At 46.0% G+C, this 17,241-nt stretch overlaps 1 protein-coding gene across 1 annotated transcript in view; it reads left to right on the forward strand.

Moving 5' to 3' along the window:
- Positions 1–17,241, forward strand: part of LOC149470058 (SHC-transforming protein 2-like) — a 59,441-nt gene that overhangs the window by 2,249 nt on the left and 39,951 nt on the right. The window contains exons 3-5 of the mRNA XM_089667004.1: positions 1–120; positions 7,915–7,968; positions 8,047–8,098. Coding sequence (XP_089523130.1) covers positions 1–120; positions 7,915–7,968; positions 8,047–8,098 — 226 coding nt within the window. The remainder of the gene's footprint in view (positions 121–7,914; positions 7,969–8,046; positions 8,099–17,241) is intronic.

Below are 17,241 nucleotides of genomic sequence, written 5' to 3' on the forward strand. Positions count from 1 at the left end.
GCACCCAATAAATCCTTAGCATCTGTCTTGGGTCGAAGTAACCTTCGGTTTGCAGGAATTAGTATCGCTGTAAATATATCCATTGAAGGACTCAATCTTAGTATCCCAACCACACGACATGTAAGTATAAGTCAAAATGTGACACTATCCATTCTCCCCAAGCAAACTGTAATTTATTCATTACATCCAAAGTCAAATTCATTTCTGCATTACAATGTCACCATGCACAGATTCGTCATTTATGTACAGTGGGGCAAAAAAGTATTTAGTCAGCCACCAATTGTGCAAGTTCTCCCACTTAAAAAGATGAGAGAGGCCTGTAATTGACATCATAGGTAGACCTCAACTATGAGAGACAAAATGAGAAAAAAAATCCAGACAATCACATTGGCTGGTTTGGAAAGAATTTATTTGCAAAATATGGTGGAAAATAAGTATTGGTCAATATCAAAAGTTCATCTCAATATTTTGTTATATATCCTTTGTTGGCAATGACAGAGGTCAGACGTTTCCTGTAAGTCTTCACAAGGTTGGCACACACTGTTGCTGGTATGTTGGCCCATTCCACATACATGGATCAGTCGTCTTGGTCCCTTTGCGGAGAAACAGCCCCAAAGCATGATGTTGCCACCCCCTTGCTTCACAGTAGGTATGGTGTTCTTTGGATGCAACTCAGCATTCTCTCTCCTCCAAACACGACGAGTTGTGTTTCTACCAAACAGTTCTACTTTGGTTTCATCTGACCATATGACATTCTCCCAGTCCTCTTCTGGATCATACAAATGCTCTCTAGCAAACTTCAGACGGGCCCGGACATGTACTGGCTTAAGCAGGGGGACACGTCTGGCACTGCAGGATCTGAGTCCCTGGCGTCGTAGTGTGTTACTGATGGTAGCCTTTGTTACGTTGGTCCCAGCTCTCTGCAGGTCATTCACTAGGTTCCCCTGTGTGGTCCTGGGATTTTTGCTCACCGTTCTTGTGATCATTTTGATCCCACGGGGTGAGATCTTGCGTGGAGCCCCAGATCGAGGGAGATTATCAGTGGTCTTGTATGTCTTCCATTTTCTAATTATTGCTCCCACAGTTGATTTGTTCACACCAAGCTGCTTGCCTATTGCAGATTGTCTTCCCAGACTGGTGCACGTCTACAACTTTGTTTCTGGTGTCCTTCGACAGCTCTTTGGTCTTCACCATAGTGGAGTTTGGAGTGTGACTGTTTGAGGTTGTGGACAGGTGTCTTTTATACTGATAACAAGTTCAAACAGGTGCCATTGATACATTAATGAGTGCAGGACAGAGGAGCCTCTTAAAGAAGAAGGTACAGGTCTGTGAGAGCCAGAAATCTTGTTTGTTTGTAGGTGACCAAATACTTATTTTCCGCCATAATTTGCAAATAAATTCTTTCCAAATCAGCCAATGTGATTGTCTGGATTTTTTTTCTCATTTTGTCTCTCATAGTTGAGGTCTACCTATGATGCCAATTACAGGCCTCTCTCATCTTTTTAAGTGGGAGAATTTGCACAATTGGTGGCTGACTAAATACTTTTTTGCCCCACTGTATGTTACTAGTCTTGCTTTAGGCTATTTACCGTATATACTCGAGTATAAGCCGACCCGAATATAAGCAGAGGTACCTAATTTTACCACAAAAAATTCGGAAAAACTATTGACTCGAGTATAAGCCGAGGGTGGGAACACCAGTGGGAAGAATCGTGCCTCATCATTGGTGTCAGTGGGAGGAATAGTGCCCCATCATTGGTGTCAGTGGGAGGAATAGTGCCCCATCATTGGTGTCAGTGAGAGGAACAGTGCCCCATCATTGGTATCAGTGGAAGGAATAGTGCCCCATCATTGGTATCAGTGGGAGGAATAGTGCCCCATCATTGGTGTCAGTGGGAGGAATAGCGCCCCATCATTGGTGTCAGTGGGAGGAATAGCGCCCCATCATTGGTGTCAGTGGGAGGAATAGTGCCCCATCATTGGTATCAGTGGCAGGAATAGTGCCCCATCATTAGTATCAGTGGGGGGAATAGCACCCCATTATTGGTGTCAGTGGAATAGTGCCCCATCTTTGGTGTCAGTGGGAGGAATAGTGTCCCATCATTGGTGTCAGTGGGAGGAATAGTGTCCCAACATTGGTGTCAGTGGGAGGAATAGTATCCCATCATTGGTGTCAGTGGGGGGGTGGAGGAATAGTGCCCCATCGTTGGTGTCAGTGGGGGGGAGGAAAAGTGCCCCATCGTAGGTGTCAGTGGGGGGGAGGAATAGTATCCCATGATTGGTGTCAGTGGGGGGTGGAATAGTGCTCCATGATTGGTGTCAGTGGGGGGTGGAATAGTGCCCCATCATTGGTGTCAGTGGGGGGGAGGAAAAGTGCCCCATCGTTGGTGCCAGTGGGAGGAATAATGCCCCATCATTGGTATCAGTGACACCAATGATGGGGCACTATTCCTCCCACTGACACTTGCTGACCCCTGTTCCAGTATGGTGCTGCTGCAGCCAGCATATGTGGTTGCAGCAGCACCTAAGCACGGCACACTTACCTGCATCTCCTTCACTCGATTTTCGCGGGGCCGCTCAGCTCCGCCTCCTCGCCGGTGATTGGCCGCCTGTGTGCCTTTCCTGAGCTACAGTTCTGGCGGCCAATCACCGGTGAGAAGGCGGAGCCAAGCAGCCGCGCGAACATCCAGTGGACGAACCGAATGAAGGAGCAGCCGCGCTTCCTGGACCGGATCGTCGTGGGACCAGAGCCAGGTAAGAGACAGCAGCCCCCTGCCCACCCCTGTACTTACCGTAGTTTCCCTTCTGTTGGAAGGGGGGGGGAGCCATCTGCAGACGTTGACTCGAGTATAAGCCGAGGGGGCCGTTTTTCAGCACAAAAAATGTGCTGAAAAACTCGGCTTATACTCGAGTATATACGGTAATCAGTTTTGGTGACTTTGGCAAATCATGGCTCATGGGCTAAGTCCACGGCCCACACTACATAAGGCTGCTTACACAGCATCCTTATGTAGTGTGTTGGTGGAGTTCAGTGAAGTTAGTTAGGGGTGTGTTAGGAGACAGTATAGTGTAGTCAGTGTAGTGCGGTGCTGTGAAGAGCAATGTAGTGGTCAGTGTTTTTTATAGCACTTCTGCGTCACCGTTGTTCCCATTTTGTTTTCTTTGTTAAATGTAGTATTTTTTTATTTATCTTTGCAGCATCAGGTTCTGTTGCTGCATCATTAGTATTCCCTCCTCTGTGTTGCAGGTGTTCCTCCTTTTGAGTTAGCAGTGGTTCCCTTTTTTCTTTTTTTTTGGCTTTCTGAATTTTTTTATTTATTAACCACTTCAAGTCCGGACACTTTTACACCCTTCCTGTCCAGACCAATTTTCAGCTTTCAGCGCTATCACACTTTGAATGACAATTGTGCAGTCATGCAACACTGTACCCATATCTGAGACAGATAAAGCTTTATTTTGGTGGTATTTATTCACCACTGGGATTTTTTTTTTGCTATATAAATGAAAAAGTCCAAAAATTTTGAAAAAAGGTGTTTTTCTTATAAAATTTTGCAAATAAATAATCTTTCATCATAAATCTTGGCCAAAATGTATTCAGTTATCTTTTTAGTAAAAAATAACCCAAATTAGTTTATAAATTTATATATACTATATTTATAAATATAGTATATATAATTTTTTTTTTTACATTTTTTTTTTTTTTTTATATATTATTATTTATGTTTGTTTTAAAATACTGTCACCCTAGCAGTACAGTGTCACCATGGTGACACTGTACTACTTGTGGGGGGTTATGAAGATTTTTTTTTTTTTTACACTGATTGCTTTTACACCCATAAAGGCTGTAAAAGCAATCATTTCTCCTTCTCTTTGGCTGCATTCTTGCTGCCATTGAGAAATACTGTGTGAGCTATGATTGGTCACAGCTTGTCACATGGTACAAGGCTGTTGTGAATAGCCTTGTACCATGTGACCTCTGTGATCATTCACAGATTTCACTCATGATCGGGACCTCGCACAGAGGTCCCGTACAACGATCTGTGTTCCACTGTGTCAGGAAGACACAGCGGGCACTGGATTGCGGTGCTGCGAGCTCCCAGGGAGCGCGCACAAGCAGGGGGTGGGCAGGCCATTTATAAATAGCCACCTGCCCCTGCACTGCCACAATCCGGCTGTTTATATACAAGGGCCGGATGGGAAGTGGTTAATTTTTTTTTTCCAGCAGCAGCTAAAAAATTTTTTCCCATAATTGCTGTTCCTATTTCTAAGTTGTAGGTGTTCTTCCTTCTGCGCCACCAGTTTTTTTTGGCTTTCTTACATTTTTTACATTCATTTTATTTAAATTTTTTTGCAGCAGCAGCAGTAAAAAAAATTCTCCATCACTCCATAAAACAGTTTATAGTGCACCAAGCACAAAAGTATTGCTCCCATCCCACACTCTAAAATAAAAAGTTGAAAAAATTCCCATCATGTCCAAAAGGCCAACAAGGAGAGGCAGGCACTCACAAGCAGCTAAAAGAGGGCAAGCAGCCTCTGTGTCCACAGTGAAAAGTGGTGGTCATGGACATGGTGTATCCTCTGCAGGCTGGGCATGCTTGTCTTTTTTTTCTGGTGCTAGCCGTGTTATTGAGCCACAACATGCAGAAGAGGTGTCACCCAGGCTCATACTAGATCGCCTTCCAGCTGCAAAATTTTCCTATTCCACAGGCTCCTTGTCCACCACAGCTACTCCTTCCATAGCCCCACCATCATGCACGGAGGAGTCACCTGAATTATTCGATCTTAGTGTCAGTTCCAAGCTGTTGGAGGATGCGCAGCAATTTGAATGCTCCGATGTTGGTTCCTGGGTTGTTCTGTCTCTCTAATCTAAGCATTGATAGTGTGATCTCTGTAACTTACAGTTGTCATGAGATAGCGATAACTTCATACCACAGTCAGTGACTCAATCGATAAGACATCTTGCAGATCTTCTGAAGTTTATTCCATAAACTGAGAGAATCTTACAAATTGAACATTCGATAGGTCAAAAGTTCATAATGTTTTCTGCTCCATGCCATGAGGCTTGCTGCAATGCCTTACTGGGAAAATGGGTGGGATATCTATACAGCATTAACTAAACCAAAGGAAAGGGAGGAGCAGAAACAAAATATAGAAAACACTTAAAGGCATATGACAGTCAATATGACAGTCATGTGAAACATGACATGGGTTGAAGAAAGGAGTGACGTGAGCCTAGAGAGAGGGGGTGCCAACGATGGAAAAGAAATTGGCAGTCATGTTCCCCCAGCCACAGCATACTGCCAAGTTGGCTCTAGAGACAAGGAGGGAGGGGATGATGAGGTCACTGACTGTACTTTGGAGCCTGAGAGAACAGAGGAGGAAAGTGAGGAGGAAGCACAACTCCAACAAGGCAGGATGTCTAGGGCCAGGGGCAGGCATAGGGGGAACACACTACTGCATCACATGACAGAGCTCCACAGGTGAAGGACGCTGCTGACTCCCCGCTGATTTCCAAAAGTTAATTGGTGTGGGCTTTTTTAACACATGTGCAGCAGTGTTGCTGTTTGCAGTCACTTGACACAAGTTCCATGCTTGGCTCATTCCCTGAATTTGGTGATGCAGCATTTCTTTAACAGGTACCCAGACTTTCAAGATCTTCTGAGGCAGGCCAGAAAAGTCTGTAGCCATTTCTGTCTGTCAAACACTGTCAGTGTTTGGCTGGCTGACATTTAACGGGAATTCCACCTGCCTCATTTGTGATATGCCCACCAGGTGGAACTCAACATTGGCAATGCTGCAGCGGCTGCACATGCAACAGAGGGCCATCAATTAGTACCTGTGTGAGTATGGCACAAGGACAGGCTCAGAGGAGCTTGGCTTCTTTTCACCACAGCAGTGGCTGCTGATAAAGGATGCATGCACTGTCCTGTCACCATTTGAGGAGGCCACAAGGATGGTGAGCCGCGACAATGCATACATCAGTGACACTATCCCTCTAATCTTCCTCCTGGAGCACACGCTGCATGGAATCATGGACAGGGCACTTGAGGCAGAACAGCGGGAGGAAGAGCATGACTTCCTTTCCTATCAAGGCCCCCCTTTATGCAGATACCATTCCTTTGTGGCTGCAGAACAGATGGGAGGAAGAAGAGGAGGATTGTGGCAGCATGGAAGTAAAGGATAACATACGGCAGTCTTCAAGGGATGGTTTTCATTCCCCAGAAACCCAGCCATGAGTAGTACAAGGCTGGGAGGAGGTAGTTCCTGACGGTGTCATCCTCAGTGACCTAGAAGACTCAGAATCTCCTGCTTCCTCAAACTTACACTGCATGGGTTCCCTGTTTCTCCAAAGTCTGCGAAAAGACCAGAGGATTTTTGGTATTAAGGATCATTACTAGTTGGCAACCCTTCTTGATCCACATTACAAGGGTAAAGTTGCAGAGCTCATCCTGCCTTCGCAGAGGGAGCCGAGGATGAAACATCTTGAGGACACCTTGAAGAAAAATTTCTGTAACACCTTTCCAGACACTGGGAGGTTACCATTTCCTGGTCAAAGTGTTTCTAAGGCTTCATTCAGTCAAAGGCAGAGCAGTAGAGAAGGCAGCCAGCTGACCGATCCCTTTTAAACTATTTTTTAGTCCTAAGTGCCCAGGGCAGGTTTAAGCACCCATCGGCAGCGTCTGCATCATATGGTGCAGGATTGGGGCAAGAGCAGACTTGGAGACCTTTCCAACTGAGGATCTACTGGGTTACTGGATCTTGAGGATGAATCACTGGCCAGAACTTGCTCAATATGCAATAGAGCTACTGGCCTGTCCTGTATCCAACGTGCTTTCTAACATTCAGTGCTGCTGGAGGTTTTGTGATGGATAAAAGACTGCGTCTGTTCATAGACTCCGTTGACCGGCTGACATTAATCAAAATGAATCAGTTCTTGATCAACAGCAGCTATCAAGCCCCTGATGCTGATGTAACTGATTGAATTTGCTAGGGATCTGGGATCCCTTGAAGACTGCCTATGCTGCCTATCCTATTTCTGAATCCCGATTATGCTAGCTTCCAACAATGTTTTTGGTTTAGGGTACCACCAACACCCAAGGCTCAGTTTTTCTGCACCAGTTTGACATGTGCATCTAATTAAATTTTTTTACAATTTTCTACAAATTGTTAACAATTTTTAACACATTCCTGTGCACAAAAAGAGTAACTGTGAGGGGTTACAGTGTTTAGACACCACCAACACACAAGTCCCAAATTTTCTGCACCTTTGTGACAGGTGCATATAATTTCAGTATTTTAAAGCAGTGCCAATTCCTACACTCGTCAAGAATAACTCTGAAGGGTTACGGTGTGAAGGCAACACCAACTGTTCACCCATCAAACACCCCACAATACACTGCACTCTCACAGTGCACAGTCCCCATCCCACACTATACAAGACAATCTGACATTTGTGGGTCAGGTATAAACAATTGGGCAGAGCTAGCAGTGACGTCACTATACATTGTACAGATGAGCAACTTTGCAGGTAGTTTAAGGGGACCCCCAGGCGTGATATTTAAAGGAATTTTTCTTTTTTTTTACTTTAAGCAATGAAAAATGACTACTTCTTAAAAAACTGTACTTTTTGAATTTTTTTTTCCCTGATTCATGTCCCTCAGAGCAGTACCCAAATTCTCATACCCCTTTTATGGCCAATAACTAGTATATAAGCCTTCAAAATGGGCACTTTTGAATTTCAAGGCCCATAGACTTGCAATGAGTTTGAAGTTTGCGGTCGAACTTTCACTGGGTTCGAATGTTCAACTGCGAACTAAATACAGGGGTGTTCGGCCCATCACTAATTGTAAATCTATTCTTTTGTATGTATATGTAAAATGACTGCAATACATGTACGTTATGTTTTATGTGCAGATAATCGCTAATCATCACATGCAAGCCATCTCCTTTGCATCAGGAGGGGATGTGGTAAGACTTACATATATTTTGGTCATTCCTAGGTTAGAATATGAATAAGGTCAGTGATACTTTTCTGTTCTCTAATAGGACACCACAGACTATGTAGCATATGTGGCCAAGGACCCAATAAACCAGAGAGGTAATACGTTATGTTTTTTTGTACTCTGTCCTAGGATAAGGCACTTAAGTGTTATGTATAAATGTTAACTTTGACAAAAGCCAGCATTCTGCTATATACTATATATTTTGAAATATTATTACTGGCAAGGACTTTTCACTATACTCTTAACACTTTTTCTTCAATACAGTAAATTGTTACTCTTCCTTATATAATTCATCCTCCACCTGTGTTGGCAATTTCTTAGAAATGGGGATGAATTGAACTTGTGCTTCTAAAATCTTCTACAGTAGGGACAAGCCTACGGAACATAACCTTGAATCTAGACTAGTATAAACGTTTACCTTTGTTTTGCAATCATTTTTGTACAAACATTTTATTTGTCTGAATGTTATTCAAAAGAACCCTATTTTTGTGTAAAATGCAAGCCCAATTAATACTATTAAATATACCTGTTTATCTTTGATGCTTCTGTGTAAGTGACAGTTCTGATATATGGAGCTAATGTAGCTCCAGCTTTAGTGAAATAAATCAATAGATAACCACAAGAAAGAGATTGCTTCTCTCGCTAAATCCAGACCTTGTTTGTTATTTATTTATTTCAGGTACTTATATAGTGCTGTCAGTTTATGCAGCACTTTACATATATATTGTACATTAAAATCAGTCCCTAACCCTCAAGGGGTGTACAATCTAAGGTCCCTAACATACATTCATACATACACATACTAGGGCCAATATAGACAGGAGCCAATTAACCTACCAGCATGTCTTTGGAGTGTGGAAAGAAACTGAAGTACCCAGAGGAAACCCACGCAGGCACAGGGAGAACATGCAAACTCCAGGCAGGTTGTGCCGTGGTTGGGATTTGAACCAGTGATCCTAGTACTGCCAAGCAGAAGTGCTAACCATTTAGCCATTGTGCTGCCCTGTTTAGCAGCCAGCCTGTTGAAAAAACATAGGTGAAGAATTTAGGAATATCATACCTTTATTATCATTATTATTATACAGTATTTATAAAGCGCCAATAGTTTGCTCAGCGCTGTACATTACAAAGGGGGACAGAACATGTGACAGAACAATACCAATACAATGCAAAACATGAGGGGATCGAGGGCCCTGCTCTTTCGAGCTTACAATCTAAGAGGGAGGGGATGGTGGCACAGGAGGAGATAGCTGTGGGGGATGGAGTGGTAGGAAGAGTGGAGGAGGTCGGCAAGTTAGCAGGGGGTGGGGTAGGCTTCCCTGAAGAGATGGGTTTTCAGGGTGCGCCTAAAGGAGAGGAGAGTAGGTGATAATCTGATGGGTTGGGTAGGGAGTTCCAGAGGATGGGTGACACCCTGGAGAAGTCCTGGAGGCGGGCATGGGAGGAGGAGACCAAGGAACTAGAGAGAAGGAGGTCTTGTGAGGAGCGGAGTGTGCGTGCTGGGCGGTACTTGGATATTAGGTCAGTGATGTAGTTCGGGGCAGTATTGTGGACGGCTTTGTATGTCAGTGTTAGGATTTTGAATTTGATCCGTTGCGCAATTGGAAGCCAGTGGAGGGATTGACAGAGGGGGGTGGCGGAGATGGAGCGGTTGGAAAGGTGAATGAGTCTGGCAGCCGTATTCAGGATTGACTGAAGCAGTGATAGCCAGCGGCTAGGCAGGCCAGTGAGGAGTGAGTTGCAGTAGTCGAGTCGTGATATGATGAGGGAGTGGATGAGCTGTTTAGTGGTTTCTGGGGTTAGGAACGTGCGTATTTTGGCGATGTTGCGGAGGTGGAGTCTGCACGAGTTTGTTAAAGATTGGACTTGGGGCTGGAAGGATAGGTTGGAGTCCAGAATGATACCAAGTACTCTTGGCTGCGGGGCGGGTTTGATGGTGGGGTTGTTGGACATGATGGAGAAGTCAATGGGGGGTGGGGTCTGGGCTGGGGGAAAGACAAGAAACTTGGTTTTGGAGAGGTTCAGTTTAAGGAGGTGGAGCGACATCCAGTCTGATATGTCGCTCACTAGGTGTGTGATTCGGGCGGAGACTGAGGTGGTGAGGTGGGGGGTTGAGAGATAGATTTGTGTGTTGTCGGCATATAGGTGGTAGTTGAAGCCATGAGAGTGTATGAGTTGGCCAAGGGAGGAGGTGTAGATGGAGAAGAGAAGGGGCCCAAGGACGGAGCCTTGAGGGACCCCAACAGAGAGGGGGAGTGAGGGGGAGGTGGTAGCATTATAGGTAACGCTGAAGGAGCGTTGTGACAGGTAGGATGAGAGCCAGGAGAGATTTTTCTGTAGAACAGCATACACAATAGATTATAAACACTATAACAATAACATAAAACGTCAATATTTTATTATTGTTATTTTATTTTTTTAAAACTGAAATCAGTAACACGCCAAAGCTCTTTCTTGTTCTTAAGTAATATTATCATGTTTTCTGTGTACATATATATCTCAAACTATTTTATGGTAGTTAATTGATTGCATTGTTGCTATAGGATTTGTTTAGATCCCTGGTGCTCAACCGCATACGGCCCTTTGGTATATGATGTACGACCCTCAGCCTTCAGCAGCCTGTAGTGGGGACATTGATTAGGGTAATAGCACTGATCTCTCTTAGCCTCATGTGCAGGTAGTCCCTGGGTTACGAACAAGATAGGTTCTGTAGGTTTGTTCTTAAAGTGAAGCTCCGCCCAAAAGGAGAAGTTCCGCTTTAAGGCTTCGTCCCCCGCTTCCCATTAAGGGTTGGCACCTTTGGGGAGTGGAGAGGAAGGAAGCCCGAATTTGACAAGTACCCGCTCCCACTTCCGCTGCGATTGCCCACGTGATAGGAAGCTGAAGTTGTCTCTCCCTCTCCCTCCCCGCAGTCTTTTGAGACACGGGACAGGTCCCAGAAGATTATAGAACCATTCACAAAGTGCAGCACTACTCACGCATGCACAGTGGGCACACAGCTGTGAAGCCGCAAACTGTCACAGCCAGGTGCCCACATTGAAGATGCCGGTGCTTGGGACACAGGACGGCCGGCGAAATGGGCTGCGGGGAGGACATCGCAGGATAAAGGGACAGAAGAGTGTCTGTTATTTAAAAGTCAGCAGCTACAGTTTATGTTAAGTTGAATTTGCAAGAAGAATTTATTAAGTTTTTTTGGATAGCATAGGGAAGGGTTAACACCACTGTAATGTTTGTTTTGCTGTCTGTGCCCCTGTTCAGAAGATTTCGCCTCATTTTTTTATCCCTGTGACAATTAGATTTTGAAAATTTTGGGTTGTTGTGGAAACAAGGACTGGTGATAAACCTTCACTGGAGACATCTTTTTCCCATAACTCTTAGGCGTAGTTCACACTGGCATTGACAGCAGGTGTTTGAGGTGCGTTTTTAACTCTCCTGAAACGCCTATGCAAAATTATATTATGGGCAGCACACAGTGCTGTTCACATTATCAAAAGATTAGCATTAGTGTCGCGTCGCTTCAAAATTGAAGCCTCATGTCGAGTCAGGAGTTTGAAACCTTTCAAAGCCTCCCATTCAAGTCTATGGTGACGCTCCTCAAACGCACTGGCAGGTATTTGCCATGCGGTTGCAGAGCGTTAATAACATTACAGTTTATTTAGTTTGTGGTGTGGCTTTAATGTTTGTCAAACGCTTATAAAATGCTTCAAAACTGCACAACGGCGTTTGGGGAGTGTTTTAACACTTATAAAAAGCCAGTCTAACGCCCATACTAAAGCTCATTAATGCCTGTCTAACCCCCATACTAAAGCTCATTAATGCCAGTCTAATGCCCATACTAAAGCTCATTAATGCCTGTCTAACGCCCATACTAAAGCTCATTAATGCCTGTCTAATGCCCATACTAAAGCTCATTAATTCCTGTCTAACCCCCATACTAAAGCTCATTAATGCCTGTCTAATGCCCATACTAAAGCTCATTAATGCCTGTTTAACCCCCTTACTAAAGCTCATTAATGTCTGTCTAACCCCCATACTAAAGCCCATCAATGTCTGTCTAACCCTCATACTAAAGCTCATCAATGCCTGTCTAACCCCCATACTAAAGCTCAATAATGTCTGTCTAACCCCCATACTAAAGCTCATTAATGCCTGTCTAACCCCCATACTAAAGCTCATTAATGCCTGTCTAACCCCTATACTAAAGCTCATTAATGCCTGTCTAACCCCCATACTAAAGCTCATTAATGCCTGTCTAACCCCCATACTAAAGCTCATTAATGCCTGTCTAATGCCCATACTAAAGAATATTCCGAAAAGAGAGGAAAGTGGTATGAGCAGAGGGATGCCTTCACAAATGGGCTGATGCTTCTGCATTGGCCAGTTAGCAGTCTGAGGTTGTGTTTAGAGATGAGCGAATCGAAGTATCCGAAGTGGAATTCGAGTCGAATATCGGAAAAATTTCGATTCGTGCCGAATCCGAAAAATAGCCTAATTCGGACGCGCGAATCGAAATTTTTCAGAAAATGGCGGCTGACATGTGCGGCGACGGAGCGGGGATGTCTGGGAAGGCGCGCAGACAAGGCGCGCTGACCCATAATGCATTCCTCAACTACATGTGATCGCATCAGCCAATCAGCAGCCAGCCAGCCAGCACTGTGTAATGGTCGAGCTATAAATAGCGGCCATTTTGGAATTCTTCATTTGCCTGCAGTTATTGAACAGAGGCAGACCGCTCTGTACTAGGGACAGGGACAGAGTTAGGGCCACAGAAACGATAATTGGGGACAGAGAAAAGTTACTTAGGGACAGAGAACCATTACTCAGGGACACAGACTTGTTAATGAGGGCCACAGAATCGTTATTTAGGGACAAAGAAACGCTAGTTAGGGCCACAGAATTCATAATCAGGGACAGACAGAATTGTTACTGAGTGCCAGAGAATTGTTACTTAGGGCCCCAGAAACTTTACTTAGGGCCACAGAATTTTTACTCAGGGACAGACAGAATTGTTACGGAGTGCCAGAGAATTGTTACTCAGGGCCACAGAAACTTTACTTAGGGCCACAGAATTTTTACTCAGGGACAGACAGAATTGTTACTGAGTGCCAGAGAATTGTTACTCAGGGACAGACAGAATTGTTACTGAGTGCCAGAGAATTGTTACTTAGGGCCACAGAAACTTTACTTAGGGCCACAGAATTGTTACTCGCACAGACACAGAATTGTTACTCGCACAGACACAGAACTGTTACTGAGGGCCACAGAAACTTTACTTAAGGCCACAGAATTGTTACTCGCACAGACACAGAATTGTTACTCGCACAGACACAGAACTGTTACTGAGGGCCACAGAACTGTTACTTAGGGCCACAGAATTGTTACTCGCACAGACACAGAATTGTTACTCAGGGCCACAGAACTGTTACTTAGGGACAAAGAAACGCTAGTTAGGGCCACAGAATTCATACTCAGGGACAGACAGAATTGTTACGGAGTGCCAGAGAACTGTTACTCAGGGCCACAGAAACTTTACTTAGGGCCACAGAATTTTTACTCAGGGACAGACAGAATTGTTACTGAGTGCCAGAGAATTGTTACTCAGGGACAGACAGAATTGTTACGGAGTGCCAGAGAATTGTTACTCAGGGACAGACAGAATTGTTACTGAGTGCCAGAGAATTGTTACTTAGGGCCACAGAAACTTTAATTAGGGCCACAGAATTTTTACTCAGGGACAGACAGAATTGTTACTGAGTGCCAGAGAATTGTTACTCAGGGACAGACAGAATTGTTACGGAGTGCCAGAGAATTGTTACTCAGGGCCACAGAAACTTTACTTAGGGCCACAGAATTTTTACTCAGGGACAGACAGAATTGTTACTGAGTGCCAGAGAATTGTTACTCAGGGACAGACAGAATTGTTACGGAGTGCCAGAGAATTGTTACTCACGGCCACAGAAACTTTACTTAGGGCCACAGAATTTTAACTCAGGGACAGACAGAATTGTTACTGAGTGCCAGAGAATTGTTACTCAGGGACAGACAGAATTGTTACTGAGTGCCAGATAATTGTTACTTAGGGCCACAGAAACGTTATTAGGGCCACAGAATTGTTACTCAGGGACAGACAGAATTGTTACTGAGTGCCAGAGAATTGTTACTTAGGGCCACAGAAACTTTAGTTAGGGCCACAGAATTGTTACTCAGGGACAGACACAGAATTGTTACTGAGGGCCACAGAACTGTTACTTAGGGCCACAGAATTGTTACTCGCACAGACACAGAATTGTTACTGAGGACCACAGAACTGTTACTTAGGGCCACAGAATTGTTACTCGCACAGACACAGAATTGTTACACAGGGACACAGAACTGTTACTGAGGGCCACAGAACCGTTACTTAGGGCCACAGAATTGTTACTCGCACAGACACAGAATTGTTACTCGCACAGACACAGAATTGTTACTCGCACAGACACAGAATTGTTACTGAGGGCCACAGAACTGTTACTTGGGGCCACAGAAACGTTAATCAGGGACACAGAATTGTTACTGAGGGCCACAGAACTGTTACTTAGGGCCACAGAATTGTTACTCGCACAGACACAGAATTGTTACACAGGGACACAGAACTGTTACTGAGGGCCACAGAACCGTTACTTAGGGCCACAGAATTGTTACTCGCACAGACAGAATTGTTACTCGCACAGACACAGAATTGTTACTCGCACAGACACAGAATTGTTACTCGCACAGACACAGAATTGTTACTCAGGGACACAGAACTGTTACTGAGGGCCACAGAACTGTTACTTAGGGCCACAGAATTGTTACTCGCACAGACACAGAATTCTTACTCGCACAGACACAGAATTGTTACTCAGGGAAACAGAACTGTTACTGAGGGCCACAGAACTGTTACTTAGGGCCACAGAATTGTTTCTCGCACAGACACAGAATTCTTACTCGCACAGACACAGAATTGTTACTCAGGGAAACAGAACTGTTACTGAGGGCCACAGAACTGTTACTTAGGGCCACAGAATTGTTTCTCGCACAGACACAGAATTGTTACTCGCACAGACACAGAATTGTTACTGAGGGCCACAGAACTGTTACTTGGGGCCACAGAAACGTTAATCAGGGACACAGAATTGTTACTGAGGGCCACAGAACTGTTACTTAGGGCCACAGAATTGTTACTCGCACAGACACAGAATTGTTACTCAGGGACACAGAATTGTTACTCAGGGACACATAATCGTTTAATTAAAGAGTATGTCAGACAACATGCAGAGGAGTGGCAGAGGAGGCAATGTTTTAGGAGCGAGCAGACGTGGCAGCAGAGGAAGGGGTCGAGGCAGCACTATTCGCAGCCAGAGGCCAGTGCTCCCGGTGTCATCCAGCGGTCGTGTCTCCACCGACAACCCTGCCGTCATCGATTGGTTGGCTCGGTCGTCTTCCTCTTCCCAGGTCACCTCTGACACCTACAGCCAACGGTCGGTGGGTACGTCAGACACAACCGTTAGTTGGCATGGCCCGGGACCAAGCCCACTGAAATCACGTGTCCTCTACCTGCCCCTGTCCTTTGGTGTTCCCTCACCAAGCGAAGTATCGCATGCTGTGGGCTCAGCCCCACTGTACAGTGAGGAAGAGCTAACAGAGGGCGGTCAGGAACGGGGGGAGACATCCGCCTTTTCAGCAGCTAGGCGAAGAAGTAGTGGCGAGGAGAGTGGCCCGGTAGCCGGTCTAGAGACAGGTCTGTCTCCTGACCCAGACGCAGCCGAGGGGGCTAGTAGTGAGGCGGAGACCCTACTTGATGATGAGGAGGTTGATCGCACTTGGCAGCCTCGTCGTCATCAGGCAATTTCTTCCGCATCATCAGGAGAAGAGGGTGGCAGCTTGGCAGTGAGCGAAACAGTCGGTGGGTTGCCCAGGAGACAGCAGCAGGGTCGCAGCAGTGTCAGTGGAAGCAGTGTCAGTGGAGCCAAACGGCCACGGAGTAGAGCACCAGCTCCACTGCAGCCTACCACCACGGCCAGTAATGGTGCCGGTGTGCACGGAGGAAGCAGCAGTCAGCCAGTGAGGAGTATCGGGGGCAAAGTTTCCTACTCGGCGGTGTGGCAGTTTTTCGTCAAGCCGCCCGAGGAAGTAAACGTAGCCGTATGTCGACTATGTGGCCAGAAAGTCAAGCGTGGCCAGGGGGCCCATGTTGGGACTATTTGGGCCATGTTGGGACAATGGGAGACCTCCCATTGCTGCTGTCTCCATCGCCACACTCTGCCATGTGCCACTTTCAGGTCTCCTCACACACTGCTGGTGTGTTGAATTTTTTGACATAGGGTGCTGGCAGATTACGGGCCTCCCATAGCTGCTGCCAGGCCCCTAATCTGCCATAGGCCCCTATATACCGCCTCCTCATGCTGCTGCCAGGTCCAGAGTCTCTCATGGGTCCCTGTACGGCCTCCCATTGCTGCTGTCTCCATCGCCACACTCTGCCATGTGCCACTTTCAGGTCTCCTCACACACTGCTGGTGTGTAGAATTTTTTGACATAGGGTGCTGGCAGATTACGGGCCTCCCATAGCTGCTGCCAGGCCCCTAATCTGCCATAGGCCCCTATATACCGCCTCCTCATGCTGCTGCCAGGTCCAGAGTCTCTCATGGGTCCCTGTACGGCCTCCCATTGCTGCTGTCTCCATCGCCACACTCTGCCATGTGCCACTTTCAGGTCTCCTCACACACTGCTGGTGTGTAGAATTTTTTGACATAGGGTGCTGGCAGATTACGGGCCTCCCATAGCTGCTGCCAGGCCCCTAATCTGCCATAGGCCCCTATATACCGCCTCCTCATGCTGCTGCCAGGTCCAGAGTCTCTCATGGTTCCCTGTACGGCCTCCCATTGCTGCTGTCTCCATCGCCACACTCTGCCATGTGCCACTTTCAGGTCTCCTCACACACTGCTGGTGTGTAGAATTTTTTGACATAGGGTGCTGGCAAATTACGGGCCTCCCATAGCTGCTGCCAGGCCCCTAATCTGCCATAGGCCCCTATATACCGCCTCCTCATGCTGCTGCCAGGTCCAGAGTCTCTCATGGGTCCCTGTACGGCCTCCCATTGCTGCTGTCTCCATCGCCACACTCTGCCATGTGCCACTTTCAGGTCTCCTCACACTGCTGGTGTGTAGAATTTTTTGACATAGGGTGCTGGCAGATTACGGGCCTCCTATAGCTGCTGCCA

Source organism: Staurois parvus, unplaced genomic scaffold (assembly GCF_062004578.1).
Source record: "Staurois parvus isolate SC_StPar_1 unplaced genomic scaffold, SC_StPar_1.0 ptg000053l, whole genome shotgun sequence".
Classification (NCBI taxonomy): Eukaryota; Metazoa; Chordata; class Amphibia; order Anura; family Ranidae; genus Staurois; species Staurois parvus.